This window comes from Leuciscus leuciscus (assembly GCF_965113295.1).
Source record: "Leuciscus leuciscus genome assembly, chromosome: 18".
Classification (NCBI taxonomy): domain Eukaryota; kingdom Metazoa; phylum Chordata; class Actinopteri; order Cypriniformes; family Leuciscidae; genus Leuciscus; species Leuciscus leuciscus.
Window position 1 is genome coordinate 28,854,816 of NC_138742.1, and position 13,603 is coordinate 28,868,418.

The window sequence follows — 13,603 nt, forward strand, 5'->3', positions numbered from 1 at the left end:
TGTGTGTGTGTGTGTGTGTGTGTGTGTGTGTGTGTGTGTGTGTGTGTGTGTGTGTGTGTGTGTGTGTGTGTGTGTGTGTGTGTGTGTGTGTGTGTGTGTGTGTGTGTGTGTGTGTGTGTGTGTGTGTGTGTGTGTGTGTGTGTGTGTGTGTGTGTGTGTGTGTGTGTGTGTGTGTGTGTGTGTGTGTGTGTGTGTGTGTGTGTGTGTGTGTGTGTGTGTGTGTGTGTGTGTGTGTGTGTGTGTGTGTGTGTGTGTGTGTGTGTGTGTGTGTGTGTGTGTGTGTGTGTGTGTGTGTGTGTGTGTGTGTGTGTGTGTGTGTGTGTGTGTGTGTGTGTGTGTGTGTGTGTGTGTGTGTGTGTGTGTGTGTGTGTGTGTGTGTGTGTGTGTGTGTGTGTGTGTGTGTGTGTGTGTGTGTGTGTGTGTGTGTGTGTGTGTGTGTGTGTGTGTGTGTGTGTGTGTGTGTGTGTGTGTGTGTGTGTGTGTGTGTGTGTGTGTGTGTGTGTGTGTGTGTGTGTGTGTGTGTGTGTGTGTGTGTGTGTGTGTGTGTGTGTGTGTGTGTGTGTGTGTGTGTGTGTGTGTGTGTGTGTGTGTGTGTGTGTGTGTGTGTGTGTGTGTGTGTGTGTGTGTGTGTGTGTGTGTGTGTGTGTGTGTGTGTGTGTGTGTGTGTGTGTGTGTGTGTGTGTGTGTGTGTGTGTGTGTGTGTGTGTGTGTGTGTGTGTGTGTGTGTGTGTGTGTGTGTCCGCACCTGGACTGGCGGTCCATGCTGGCGACCCGCAGGTTTTCCCAGCGGGAGTTGAGCAGTGTCATCTGTTCTCGTATCTCATCCTCCTCTTCCTCACTCAGATGTCCTTCAGCGATCAGCTGGTTTCCCGCCTGTAGCACGTTACCCACGCTGCTCTGGTGAGCTGTCAACTCCATCATGAAGGCCTGAGGGCAAGAACACACATCAGTCACAGAACACACACCGTCTTCACAGGCGACTTACACAGATTTATGGAGACTTTACCATGGTCAAGTGTGTTTTAGGCACTTCTTCTTGCTTTAAAAAGAAATAATTATTTCAAGTGATATAGCTCATTATAGTAACTGGTCTAAAATTAGTTAATGCTTAATGTATAATGAATTAACAATGAACAAATGTTACACTATTTATTCATCTATGTTGACATTGATGTATAGATATACTACTGTTAATTAGTTCATAATACATTAATGGCAATTTATACCTTTAACTTGTTTTATTTAATGTTTTAAAAATGTCTGTTTGAATTTTTTTTTACACTTTGTGCTTTCCGTCAAACTTTTTGTAGATTCCGTTTTAATGGTCTAATTAAATAAGAATTAATTTTATTAACAATTTAATAATTTATAAAAATTTTAACAAAACATTGGGGACTTTTCCCAAATTCCTTTATATAAATGTAAAGCTTTTAAATGTTGTTTATATGTCCATGTGGTGTTTTTAATAAGCTTTAAGACAAACCATGTGCAAATTCACGTCAACATCATTGCTGAATATGTTCTTCTTAAAACTGCAGTGAACCAAAGACAGAAGGTTAATGAAAATATGTCATTTTGGTGATAAAAGATGAGTTTTAAGGGATAAAATGTATAGACTACAGGGGGATTTGAAATGAAACGCTGGTGAAGTGACTCTCAGGAGATGAAGTTCATGTGTTCATGTCCTCATATAGAGAGACAGCAGACACTGAAAACACCAGGAGCGTCACGTGTGCTTCAGTCACAGTCTCCTCTGATCTATCAGACCTGGCAGTCTTCTGGGTCCCAGTGGAAATCACCACAATAACGGCCATTGCAACATCAGAACAAATAGAGCCAAATCAAACTACTAGCAACACCCCAGTAATGACATAATGGTTCGAAGTGTAGAAACAACACTTTCTCAATACAAAAAAAAAAGAGAGTTTGATGGTTAAAGTGGGACCATAGTGCAGAGACAAACAAGCTCAAGCTTCCAGAAAAGCCCATTGCCCAGAGGATCTGCACAGCTTTCCCGTATTTGCCTTGCTTTTGTTTTTGCGTCAATGCCTCATGTTGGCGCTCACTTTCTGAGAGGAATGTAAAGCTCTCTCTCTCTCTCTATTAGTTTATGTGCACTGGCTCTGCTGTCTGTCAAATGTCTCCCTGCCTCACAGAATTCCTCACATTCCTGGCATGTTGGGATCATGTTCTCTGAGAGCATCTGAAGACGGGACACGCCAACACTTCGGGAGAGAGAGAGCAGGGGTGCGCGGGATGACCACAGTCTTCATCACTGAAACACTGTCACCGTACTGGAACTTCTAACCTCGATGAAATATCTTGAAAAATATCGATATATTCGATAACATGTTTGATAACACATGGAAAAACTGCCACAACATTAAGAGCATTCAGTTTAAACATCAAGTTGATTTACTTTTTGACCACAATCAATGCATTTCCGATAACACTTTACTTAAATCCGTTATGTATAATGCAAGGTATTGATAATGTACATTATAATGCATTATATCTTTTCATAAATAATTGTAACTATGCATTATAACATTCAAAGATTCCTTGTTACATCTGAAATTGATGCATTATACTTTCTAAAGTTGTATTATAATGTATTATAACTGTGGTTACAATTATTCATGAGACACACAATGCATTACAAGGCATAATTAATGCATTAAAATTAAATTTGTAATGCATTATACATAAACGCTTTAAGTTAAGTGTTACCAAATGTTCTCTTCAACTGAAACTCTTTTGGTTGGGCTTATGTTATAATAATAATATTAATAAGAATTATTGATATTATTCTTATTTAATTTTTTTATTTCTAAGACAGAAAAATATTACTATTGTAATACAAAAAAACTTGTATTTCATAACAATAATTATAACAATAATAATAATTTACTTGCAAGAGTTAAACCCTTGGCAAGGAAGCCTTTTAAGTTTCTGTGAGCCTTAATTACAAATCCAGTGAAATGCTGTAATCGTCTGTCCACAAAAATGTTGGAAATTCTGCAAACGTAAAACATAAAGCATAACTATATAATTACTTCATTAAAAACACACTGCGATAAGCGTTAATTCTGTCGGAGAGAAGAGCGTGAAAAAGTAAATAATGAGGATAGAAACCATTTACAATATTTCAAGATCAATTTTTTTTTATAAAATCACAGTGATGGTATATCAATATTCTTTATATATATATATATATATATATATATATATATATATATATATATATATATATATATATATCATTAAATAACCATGAGATAATGCCAATTGTGGAATAATCCAGTAATAATCCTGGGAAACAGGCCATGCTTTAAATCATTATTGACTGGAAGTCTCCATCTCTGCCCCAGCTCTTCTGTGAGAGAGTTTAAAGCGACCTGAAGGTATACCTCGTGTGTGTGGAACTGGTCTTTGACCTCCTCCACGTCGTCGGACACGTCGTCCTGCATGTGCAGCGTGTCTTCGGCCGACAGCAGCCAGGTGAGCACCTCCTCCAGAGTCATCTGATACGTGTCCAGATTCACATCGGTCTCGGTCTCGGTCCTCGTGCTGCTCACCTCCTCCGGCTCTCCAGCCAATCCCTGCACAGCAACACACACACACACACACCTTCACCTCGAGAAAGATGGATAACGTTAAACAGAGTGTTAACTAATAATTCAGGAGGATTGACTTCCGTTGAATGTTCCACGTATGTCTCTGTGTGACTTACTGGATGTGTTGCGTTCAGACGCTGTGACAGGTGAAGAGACGCATGAGAACCGATGACATGTGGGAAATGATGTCATATATGAATGTGCGTAGGCATTAATGAATCTGAAAGCTGTAGTGAAGGAGACTTTAAAGGACCAATGAAGATTTATACATCACAGGCCCTGTTTACACCTGGTATTCAGATGAGTTTTGGTCGATCGGATCACAAGTGGACGAGAGACACATTCCTGTTTACAACTGGTGTTTTAATCGTCTCTTTTGTCCACTTTCCACCACTTCTGTCCTGATTTCTTCGAGCGGAGGGTCTATGGGCGGGTAAAAGTGTGTTTGTTTTTTTTCAGCTCTTTCAATCTAATGGGCAAAATAAGCTCATACAATTTACATATGAACACGACCGGAGAGGACGGAAAACACACGGAGAGAATCAGCTTTAGTTTCTTCAAGACCAGCCGAACACTGTGAGTGTGTTAGAAAGCAGGAATGGTGAGAGAACCAAACTTCTCATCTTCAAACCAAACTTGGGTCTTCAGCCCAAGTTTAAATCCCGTCTATCTAGAGCGCTTCTCATAATGTTCACGCATTAGTTCAGTAAGCGGAGAGTAGACGGTCTTTTGAGGCTGTTTGAACACTTTCGACCACGAGCATTTACACTACGAAAGCAATTGAAAGTGGTTGAAAGTGGACGAGCTCAAACATTTTAAACCCGTTTACACCAGTATTTAGAGTCGTCAACTTGTGATCCGATCAACCAAAACGCATCTTAATACCAGGTGTAAACAAGACCATGTCCTTGAATGTGCTAAAACTCCCCACCCACCCCCTTTTCTGCACATCTAAAAACTTCTTAAAATGGACATCATTTCAAATACATGTTCTGTTGACACTCCTCTAAATGTAAAAATAGTTTATTTTTTAGAGGGTGGAATTTTGTCCCGGATGTGTTTACTGAGATTCACTCAAGCATCTGTTGTGAGATGACCTTTCATGCTACCATTGAACACACACAAGAGAATCACTTATGGGAAAAATCATAACTGAAGTTCAAGAGTCTGAACCACACTATCTCTCAGCCAATCGCCACACCTTCACACAGACAATTCAGACAATACTGCCATTGGCACGTGTCCTCAGCTGAACACAAAACAGGGCCGGTCATGGGATATCATCCACATTCTCAGATGTTTATGTCCCACGCCTTAAAATTTGACAGCTTTTCTAAAACCGGCGACCTACATTCCACAGCACACCCAAGCCAGAAATGCCACAGCTCATTGATAAGACTGAAACACTAATCGTGAGTCCGATGGTAATAGAAGCCATTGTGCTGTATAATAAAAGAGACAGAATCAGGTAATGAACCCGTCAGATCTGAAATCTGACATTGGGGAAACCAAACGGCACCACACCCGGGAACTCTGGGGAACATCACAACAGTGGGAAAAAGAAGAGAGATAACAAATAATAAGCTTGGACTGATAACTCTGTTCAGATCTTAGAAAAGCAACACTGCCCTAGGGAGTATGACATGAACAAAACATGGTATTACCATGGTACAAGTCAAAAACAAGGTGTTACCATTACCAAAAAAGCAGGGAATTGTCATGATAGATGTCAAGAAAAGGGTATTGCCATGGTACCACATAATACAAAAAAGCATTGGGCAATTGCCATGGTTCAAAATATACAAGCATGACATTGTCATGATAGAGGTCCAAAAACATGGTATTACCATAGCACCATATCCAAAAAAAACATGATATTGCCAGAGTACAAAAAGGGATAAAAACATGGTCAAAGTGCAAGAAAAAGGCATTGTCATGATAGATGGTCAAGAACATGGTGTCATATCCAAAACACATGGCATTGCCATAGTAGAAGTCAAAGAAGATGGTATTACCATGGATTAAGTAGAGAAAAAGCATGGCATTGTCATGATAGAAGTAAAAAATATGGTTTATTTTGGGTACGTTTCTGTTGGTAAAAAAAAAAAAAAAAACTGTGACTAATAATAATCAACTCCAGAACATTTTCATTTAGGGCTGTTTGTAGAACTTAATAGAGATGTTGACCGATGAGACTGAACATCATACGTTTGGTGGAAGACTGAGGCAAGGTCACCATTTCAAAAGACTGGATCTCATCTGAACAAAGAAAAACAGTCAACATTAATTTTACCAGAGCTGAAAGAACATTTAAACTGTGCTAATAGGAGCAACTGAGTCCTCAAACAAGGCTTTGTTCCTTGTATAAATGCACAGAGAACAGCCCTCGTCTGGAGGAAAAGGTCATCTGATGAAAATATTCCACTGGAATTCCCAACTTCATCCCACATGCGGGATGAGACTTTGTTATTTCTGATCGACTGCAAGAGTGTGTGCAGTGTGTGTGCATGGAGGGCGGTGAAGCAAAGCTGCAACAAGCAGCATTGAAACATTTGTGGTCTGACGAATGCAGAACCGAATGCAGAACCACCCAAACGCCCTACAGCGTGTCAACCCTGCACAGATGCAGAGAGAAGAGATCAACAGTGTGAGGCATTTAACCATTGATTATTCTGGATTAATGATTATTGTCAGGCAAAGTTTTGAGAGTGACAACCACATTTAACTGTGGGTGTGAATCCCTAAATTATCATTCCAAACAGACTTGTGTCAAAACAGTCTAATAGCATAACACTCGGCTGTGAACATAAGTCTTGGTTTAAGTCTATTGTTAGGCTTGACGTTAAAGAGAAAACTATCTGTCATGATTCATTCGTCAGCTGACTTTCAGAGGTCTACAAAACTTTCTCCACAGAGTCATTCAGAAGCAAATGCAAGCAATCCAGTTTGAGTGGTCAGACAAGCAGCTCATTTCAGTTATTAAAGGCATTAAGGGTTTATTACTGCAGCCTGTCAGACATGACCTAAAAACTGGCATTATCATGATAAATGTCTATAAAAGCATGATAGTATTACTATGGTACATGCCCTAAAAACATGGCTTTAACATGATAAATGTCCTTAAGAGCATGATATTACTATTGTGTATGTGCTTAAAACATGGCATGCTACTTTTTAATAGCACTTGTATACAGCTATGCAAGTAACGATAACCGTCCGCCCTTTTCTGACAGCGTGTTACAATACAGCACACTATATATGCTGGACGACTGTGTGACTCACTCTTACCAGTGACAGCAGAAGGCAGAGAGGAAGAAAGAGTGTGTGCGCGAGAGAGAGCGAGAAAAGGAAAGCAGAGTTATGTGTTGGCATGAGAGTGTGATGCCCGTTTTCCACAGGCACTTCCTCATCAGAAAACACCAGAGAAACAACAACCTCTTTTACAACCGCCATTGCAATGTTTTGCATCTTGTGCATTTTCTGAGCACTGTATAAGCAGCTGTATACAGTCCAGAGGATTTCCTCTAGTGTTCACACTGAGCTGAATAAGCAGGTGGCTGAGTTAAATATATCTCCAACTCCGCTGTGTGCAACACTTCATTATTATGTGCCCATCTGAACAGCTGTGCCCATCTGTTCAAAATCATACTTCCCATTTGCCATCGGGACCCTTGATATTCGAGTTTATAAACACAGAGTCACTAGATAAATGCATGAAGGTCTTTGTGGTTTCTCAGTCACTTACAGTTTCAGTAATAAGAGGACTTACGCTAAATGTCTACAAGCATCGGATTGCAACATGTCAAAATAAAAGCGCCCCCAATATAATCAACAAAGTCTTCATGTCTGGTCGCATCAGCTTTCAGTTGACAGACACTGTTTCTGCATTTTTGTTGCTATAAATATGATAAATGAGCAGTACTAACATACTAATATATGTAAAGTTATTCTTCTTGGTGTGAACAACGTGCCTTTACACCAATCGGCCCTGACCGATCCACCTTAAAACCAACTGCAAACCACAAGAGAACCTTAAAAACTTCTTCAACTGGGCCTGAACACTCGATTACGACCATTTGGGCTCATGATGCAAACCCCGATCTCATATGTTTAACTGATGTCCTGCCTTGAGTAAGCACATGTGTGTGTTCGGGTACCCAGTGCACTCACAGCATGTCCCTCATCGTGCTCCACCTTATAGCGTCGGGGCAGCGTCTCCACCTCTCTGATGTCATCCAGCGTGATGTCATTGGGGAACACAGCGAAGAGTGAGGTCACATACATGATGATGGACTTCTTATCTGGCAACTGCACCGCCACATCTGAGAAACACACACACACACACAGAGAGAGAGAGAGAGAGAGTATGAGTATGAATAAGGGTGTGTGTGTGTCTATGGAGTTGCTGTATGAGGTCCCTCTGATTAGTTGTGGCTCATGTGAACTTGTGTTCAGGAAAAGCCATGTAATCCAATCAAGTCCAGATGATTAGAGCCAGGATCTGGGCTCTGGAATGTCCTGGACCCCGGTTTGTTGACTGGCATTATTTCAATGGTTCGACTCAGATTCCCCGCTTCAGGCGTAAATAGCAATTTATGGCCAGATCTCCAAATAAGGCCAGCATTTAGTCAGATGAAGATGATGGTCAAGCACTTTAAAGATTCTGTAGACGAGGTGAATTTCGGCGTAATTTTGTTGGTCGAAAAAGGTTGATTGTCCATTAGATATGGCTTAGTGTGACTGTCTAGTTGCAAAGGCTGTGATTTAATCAAATGTATGCGCTGCGTGTTTCAGAGCGAAGCACAGCACTGTGTTCTTGCATGTAAGCAGCTCATGATAGTTTAGGATCTCAATCTGCATCAAACCATCTTCACAAACTTGTAATGAGAAGCATTTCTCAAACAAAAGACAAGCTTTAATGGCTCCCGGAGGATTGCCAACAAAATAAATGTTTGCTGGTTTAACTTTTGAACGTGACAATTAAGACTTTTAGTTTTGTAATTTTACAGTTGTAATATAATAAAATGAACATATTAAATTACAATTAATATAATAAAATACATTTTTATTTTAAAATATTATTTTCTTTTTTAATTAAAAACAAAAATTTTCAACGGAAAATATTACAATATTTAATAGTAGTAATTATATATATATATATATATATATATCATTTATTTAAAAACATTTTTTTATTAAACTTATTTATTAAAAGGAGCTGTATGTAAGAAATGTATTTCAATTAATCATAAAATGGCCCTGATATGTCACTAGACATTAAGAAATCATGTTCATTTCAAATACTTATATCACTGACATCAGTAGTCCGGCCAGGATATTGTCATTTTAAAAGTGAAGTTGCATCCCTCAACTGATGTTGATGTTGTCATGTTGTGTTTTGGCCTGAAGCTCCACCCTCCACCTATCTACCAATCACGAAGTCAGTAGTGTTTCGGCATCCGGGTTGCCAGCTCAGCTGTAGTTACCATTTGAAAGTGATTGCAGTACCAGTTTTGGCCACAATCTTACATATGGCTCCTTTAATTTATAATTTAATAATTTATTATTATTATTATTATTATTATTACTACTACCACTAGTATTTTCCTTTTTATAACACTATTTATATAAAAACACTAAATTTGGGCCATATTTACAGCCCAACAAACTGTCATCCAAGATTTATTTTTATTTTTATCGCATTATAAACACAATCACAATTGTTATCAGAAAAATTTAAATTAAAATGTGATTTTCCCCCAAATTGTGCCTATTGTCTAATGTTAACAGAGTAGCAATGTATGAAGTTCACTACAGAAGATACTTTAAAACCAAGTATTGCCTTTGCCCTCATGCGAAATTTCTGATTACATGGATATCTATTTAAATGACAGAATTTCATCAGTAAACATTTGCTGAACAATGAAAAGTTAATAGTTAGATGTCCTTCTGATCTGGAGCCACGATGCTTCTTTACCTTCTGGATCCAGAAGTCTCTCAATGTTGAGCTGATCTTTGGCGAATGTGAACGCGTGGTCCAGCCTCTCGACCGGGGTAAGATGAGCCACTTCCTCCCAGCTGAAGCTTTGAGGCCTGGAACAGAGTTCATACCTGGCATTAGCAGAGTCTAAAAGAGCGTTCACACATGAACCTGAGTCATTCACCGTCAATGAGAGCAGGATTGCGAGTTAGTTAAAACTCACTTCTAAATATTAGGCACTTGCATTTTTACACTTCTCAGAAACCGAACTGTGTGTGAACAGATGCGTATTCAGGACTGAAAACCAGATTCTGCTGTAAGTCTGGATGAAGCTCACAGGCAGAGAAAACATCCTCCTTTCCTCGGTGTTTGGTTGTTAAATATTTGCTAATCTGATAATGCTTTCGGCTGCCAATAAGAGTGTAGTACTAAGATGTGTTTAACACACTTTGTTTAAACCTATTACGCAGATTTTCCCACAAAAACCAGAGCAGAAAATGTGGAAAAGGTCTGTGGATTACATCTGGGCCTACCGACTTGATCTCAATCCCTTCATCTGCAATGAAGATGAAGATGTAAATGTGCAAACATGTATTAAATCCTCTGAGAGTCAGAAGCATTTTTCTGATAATGTTCTCTGAGATGTTGTTGTGTCTACCTTATCGTGTGACGTTACATTACAATTCAAAATAAAAGCCTCATACACACTGCTGTGTGTGTGCGTGTGTGTGTGTGTGTGTGTGTGCGTGTGTGTGCGTGTGTGTGTGTGTGTGTGTGTGTGTGTGTGTGTGTGTGTGTGTGTGTGTGTGTGTGTGTGTGTCAGTTCCTGCGGCTCATGTCTGACAGACCGAACAGCTTATGAACACAAACTCTCTTGACCTCTGACCCAATCAATACGCTCCATAGCCTTTCCCTAGAGACCGCGCTGACAGCAGTCTAAACATGTGCGCACTACGAGTGTGTGTGTGTGTGTGTTACCTGAAGTGGTGTAAGATGGCGTTAAACGCGAGGCCGTCCGCCCAGCTGGTGGTGAAGTTGAGCACGTTGACGTTGTTGTAGTTACGAGTGCAGTTTCTCACCCAGCTCAGCAAAATCTTCTCACTGTTGGTCTGCTGAAGACTGGACATCACATCCTTCATGACGTCCTTAACCTGCGCGCCACACACACACACACACAGGTTTGTTTGACTATATTAGTGAGGACATCTCACCTCTTGTTCTGTCATGTTTGTCGTGTGTTTTCTGACCTGCCAGTGCAGTATGATACTCCAGATGAGTCCGAGAGTAAGCTTATGATTCCCATCTACAATATCTGTCCCTCCGATATTCACCAGCTCCACCTGAAGGGATAAAAGAAAGATTAAAAAAGAACTGTTCATACAACAGTTAAACAAATGTAATAAACAAAAACAAAACTCTTCAACTCTTCTTTGATTTCAAGACATCAAAACAAAATGCAAAAATAAACAGTGAAACTAAATAAAATAAAAAACTAAACACAAACAAGCAACAACAAAAAACACAAACAAAAGAAAATAACAAAAACAAAAGCAGAATAAAACAACAAAACAAACAAAATCATTAAAAAAATAAATTAAAAAAATAAATAAACATATTTAAGTTAAAATAAAACTGAATGGATACAAAACTTGTTCTTAATGAATGTTTCCGGTTTATTGCAAAAATATCAGTGCGTTAATCGAGGAAAAAAAATAAAAAAAATATGTACTACCATTTTACAATAAGATTCCATTTATTAACATTACATGAATTAACATGAACAATAACAAAACATCTAAAGAATTGATGGCAACACTTTCAATATGGATCATGTGTTAACATTAGTTAATGTATTGTTTAATGTAAACAATGAAAAAAACATAAGTTACAGTATTTATTAATCTTTATAAATAAAAATCCAGTTGTTCATTGTTTGTTCATGTTAGTTCAGTGCATTAACTAATGTTAACAAATACAACCTTTGATTTTAATGACGTATTAGTAAATGTTGAAATTAACATAAACAGATTAATAAATGCTGTAGAAGTATTGTTCATTCTTAGTTCATGTTAACTAAAGTAGTCAACTAATGAACCTTATTGTAAAGTTACCAAAATAATGGTCAATAAGTTATAAAAGCATATGTTTCACATTGCTTTAACTCATCAAAATAAGTTCAGCAACTTTCAACTTTTCACCCGTTGCTTTCTCACATCATTTGCATCAAAGCTCTGAAGATGCTTCTGAAAATGTCCATTTCACACGTTTCAGGAACATGTAAAACCACAACTAACTGAAGTATGTTAAGAAGCTCAAGGCAAGCGGTCCATTTACTCCACATTTAATCAATATTCTTTTGAATGATTGATAATTGTGTCAGTGGACTTATTTCTGATAACACCTAATACACTGCAGGTACACAACACAAAACATGTATAGTGGGAAAGCTGAAACGGGTATTACACATGCTGAAAGTCTCAAACTGTCCAGATACTGGATGATTAATTGGCCTATCCTATAATTATCCGAGAGCTTTCCATTCACACGGCACTGATTCCTGTGTTTTAATCTCTTAACCGTCAGAAGCGGATCTCTCTCAGGCTAGTGCGGGTCCATCACACCTGGCCCAGATGTGCGCTGATCCTCCAGTGATCTCACATAAACACTGACACACACTTAATGATGTTGACGGAATAGTTTCTGTGATTATGATGTTCAGACTCAGTGCACTCTCACTCCTGATACAGGCTTGTGTTGGACTCTCTGAGCAAACATGACAGCTTAAGTCCAGTCATTGAGTTGTCAGAGCAGGAGTGGATAATCTCCAGTGTGATTTACACACACACACACACACACACACACACACACACACACACACACACACACACACGTCACGGGAACGACTCGCTCACATTTCTCAGGGTTTAGATGAAGGCTGGTAATAGCAGGTTGGGAATAACTGTGTGTTTATATATTGCATATGAAGCAACGACGTTTCAAGACACAGTATACAAAACATTTAACTTTTGCAATGTGACATTTTTGAGTTTAGTTGGAAATATTGTCGGTCAGGACTATCATTAACTGTGGTTATATTAGTCGTTTCAGAGGTGGGGAAAGTTATTACATACATTTTGATAAAATATTATGCTTATTATTTTTTGCAACGCTTTATAATAAGGTCCATTACAGTTTGTATTCATTTTTTATTAAATGTTAAAAATCTAACAATGTTTTATTAAATGTTGAATTCTAGTTTGATTTAATAAATGTCTATTATTAACAATGTTGAAAGCTGCTTTAATAAATGCTTTTTGTGAAAATTGTGGTCTTTTTATGAAGACAGTAAAATCTTTACTGTCACTTTTGATGAATTTAATGCATCCTTGCTGAATTAAACTATTAATGTCTTAAAAAAATTATCTTACTGACCAAAATTAAGAAATTAATGCATGAGATTAATTAAATAACTGTACTAATAATAAATTCTGTTCTGTGTGATTTTTAAAGCTGTAAATAAGCAAACACACAATACAATTATGTTTATCAGTAAATGATGGAGAAAAAAAAATTGGAGTAGAAATAGTACATTTATTTACCAAATTTATGTATTTATGTATAGCATATTTATATATATATATAATTATTATTATTATTATTTTATAACATTGTATCAATATTGCATTTATTTTTTACGTATTATAGCAATACTTATTTTTTCTATCGATTGCTATTTTTTCAATTCTATTGATTTGTTATTCATTTTTATCTCCGTTTATTTGAATATAAAAAAAAGCTATATTAGTAAACTATTTGACGAAAATGTAATAAAATAAATGTTTTAATAAAATATTAAAATATTGGTATCACGGCAGCACCACGTCTACCGAGGACAATGATCTGCAATATGAATGAATGTGACAGAAGGAAACATTGAGCACATTGTTAATAGCATCTGTGTTTGTGTGTGTGTCTGACCCCAAGCCATCAGAGCATAAAGACAGAG

General features: G+C 37.9%; 1 protein-coding gene across 7 annotated transcripts in view; it reads right to left on the reverse strand.

The window, feature by feature from the left end:
• utrn (utrophin) overlaps positions 1 to 13,603 on the reverse strand; it is a gene marked incomplete at its 3' end in the record, with an annotated part of 239,454 nt that overhangs the window by 204,498 nt on the left and 21,353 nt on the right. For all 7 annotated transcript variants that reach the window (XM_082144953.1, XM_082144951.1, XM_082144949.1 and 4 more), the window contains exons 5-10: positions 10,845 to 10,937; positions 10,576 to 10,748; positions 9,595 to 9,710; positions 7,788 to 7,939; positions 3,411 to 3,602; positions 746 to 927 (exon numbers count right to left, since the gene is read on the reverse strand). In XM_082144953.1, the coding sequence (XP_082001079.1) occupies positions 746 to 927; positions 3,411 to 3,602; positions 7,788 to 7,939; positions 9,595 to 9,710; positions 10,576 to 10,748; positions 10,845 to 10,937 (908 nt within the window). The remainder of the gene's footprint in view (positions 1 to 745; positions 928 to 3,410; positions 3,603 to 7,787; positions 7,940 to 9,594; positions 9,711 to 10,575; positions 10,749 to 10,844; positions 10,938 to 13,603) is intronic.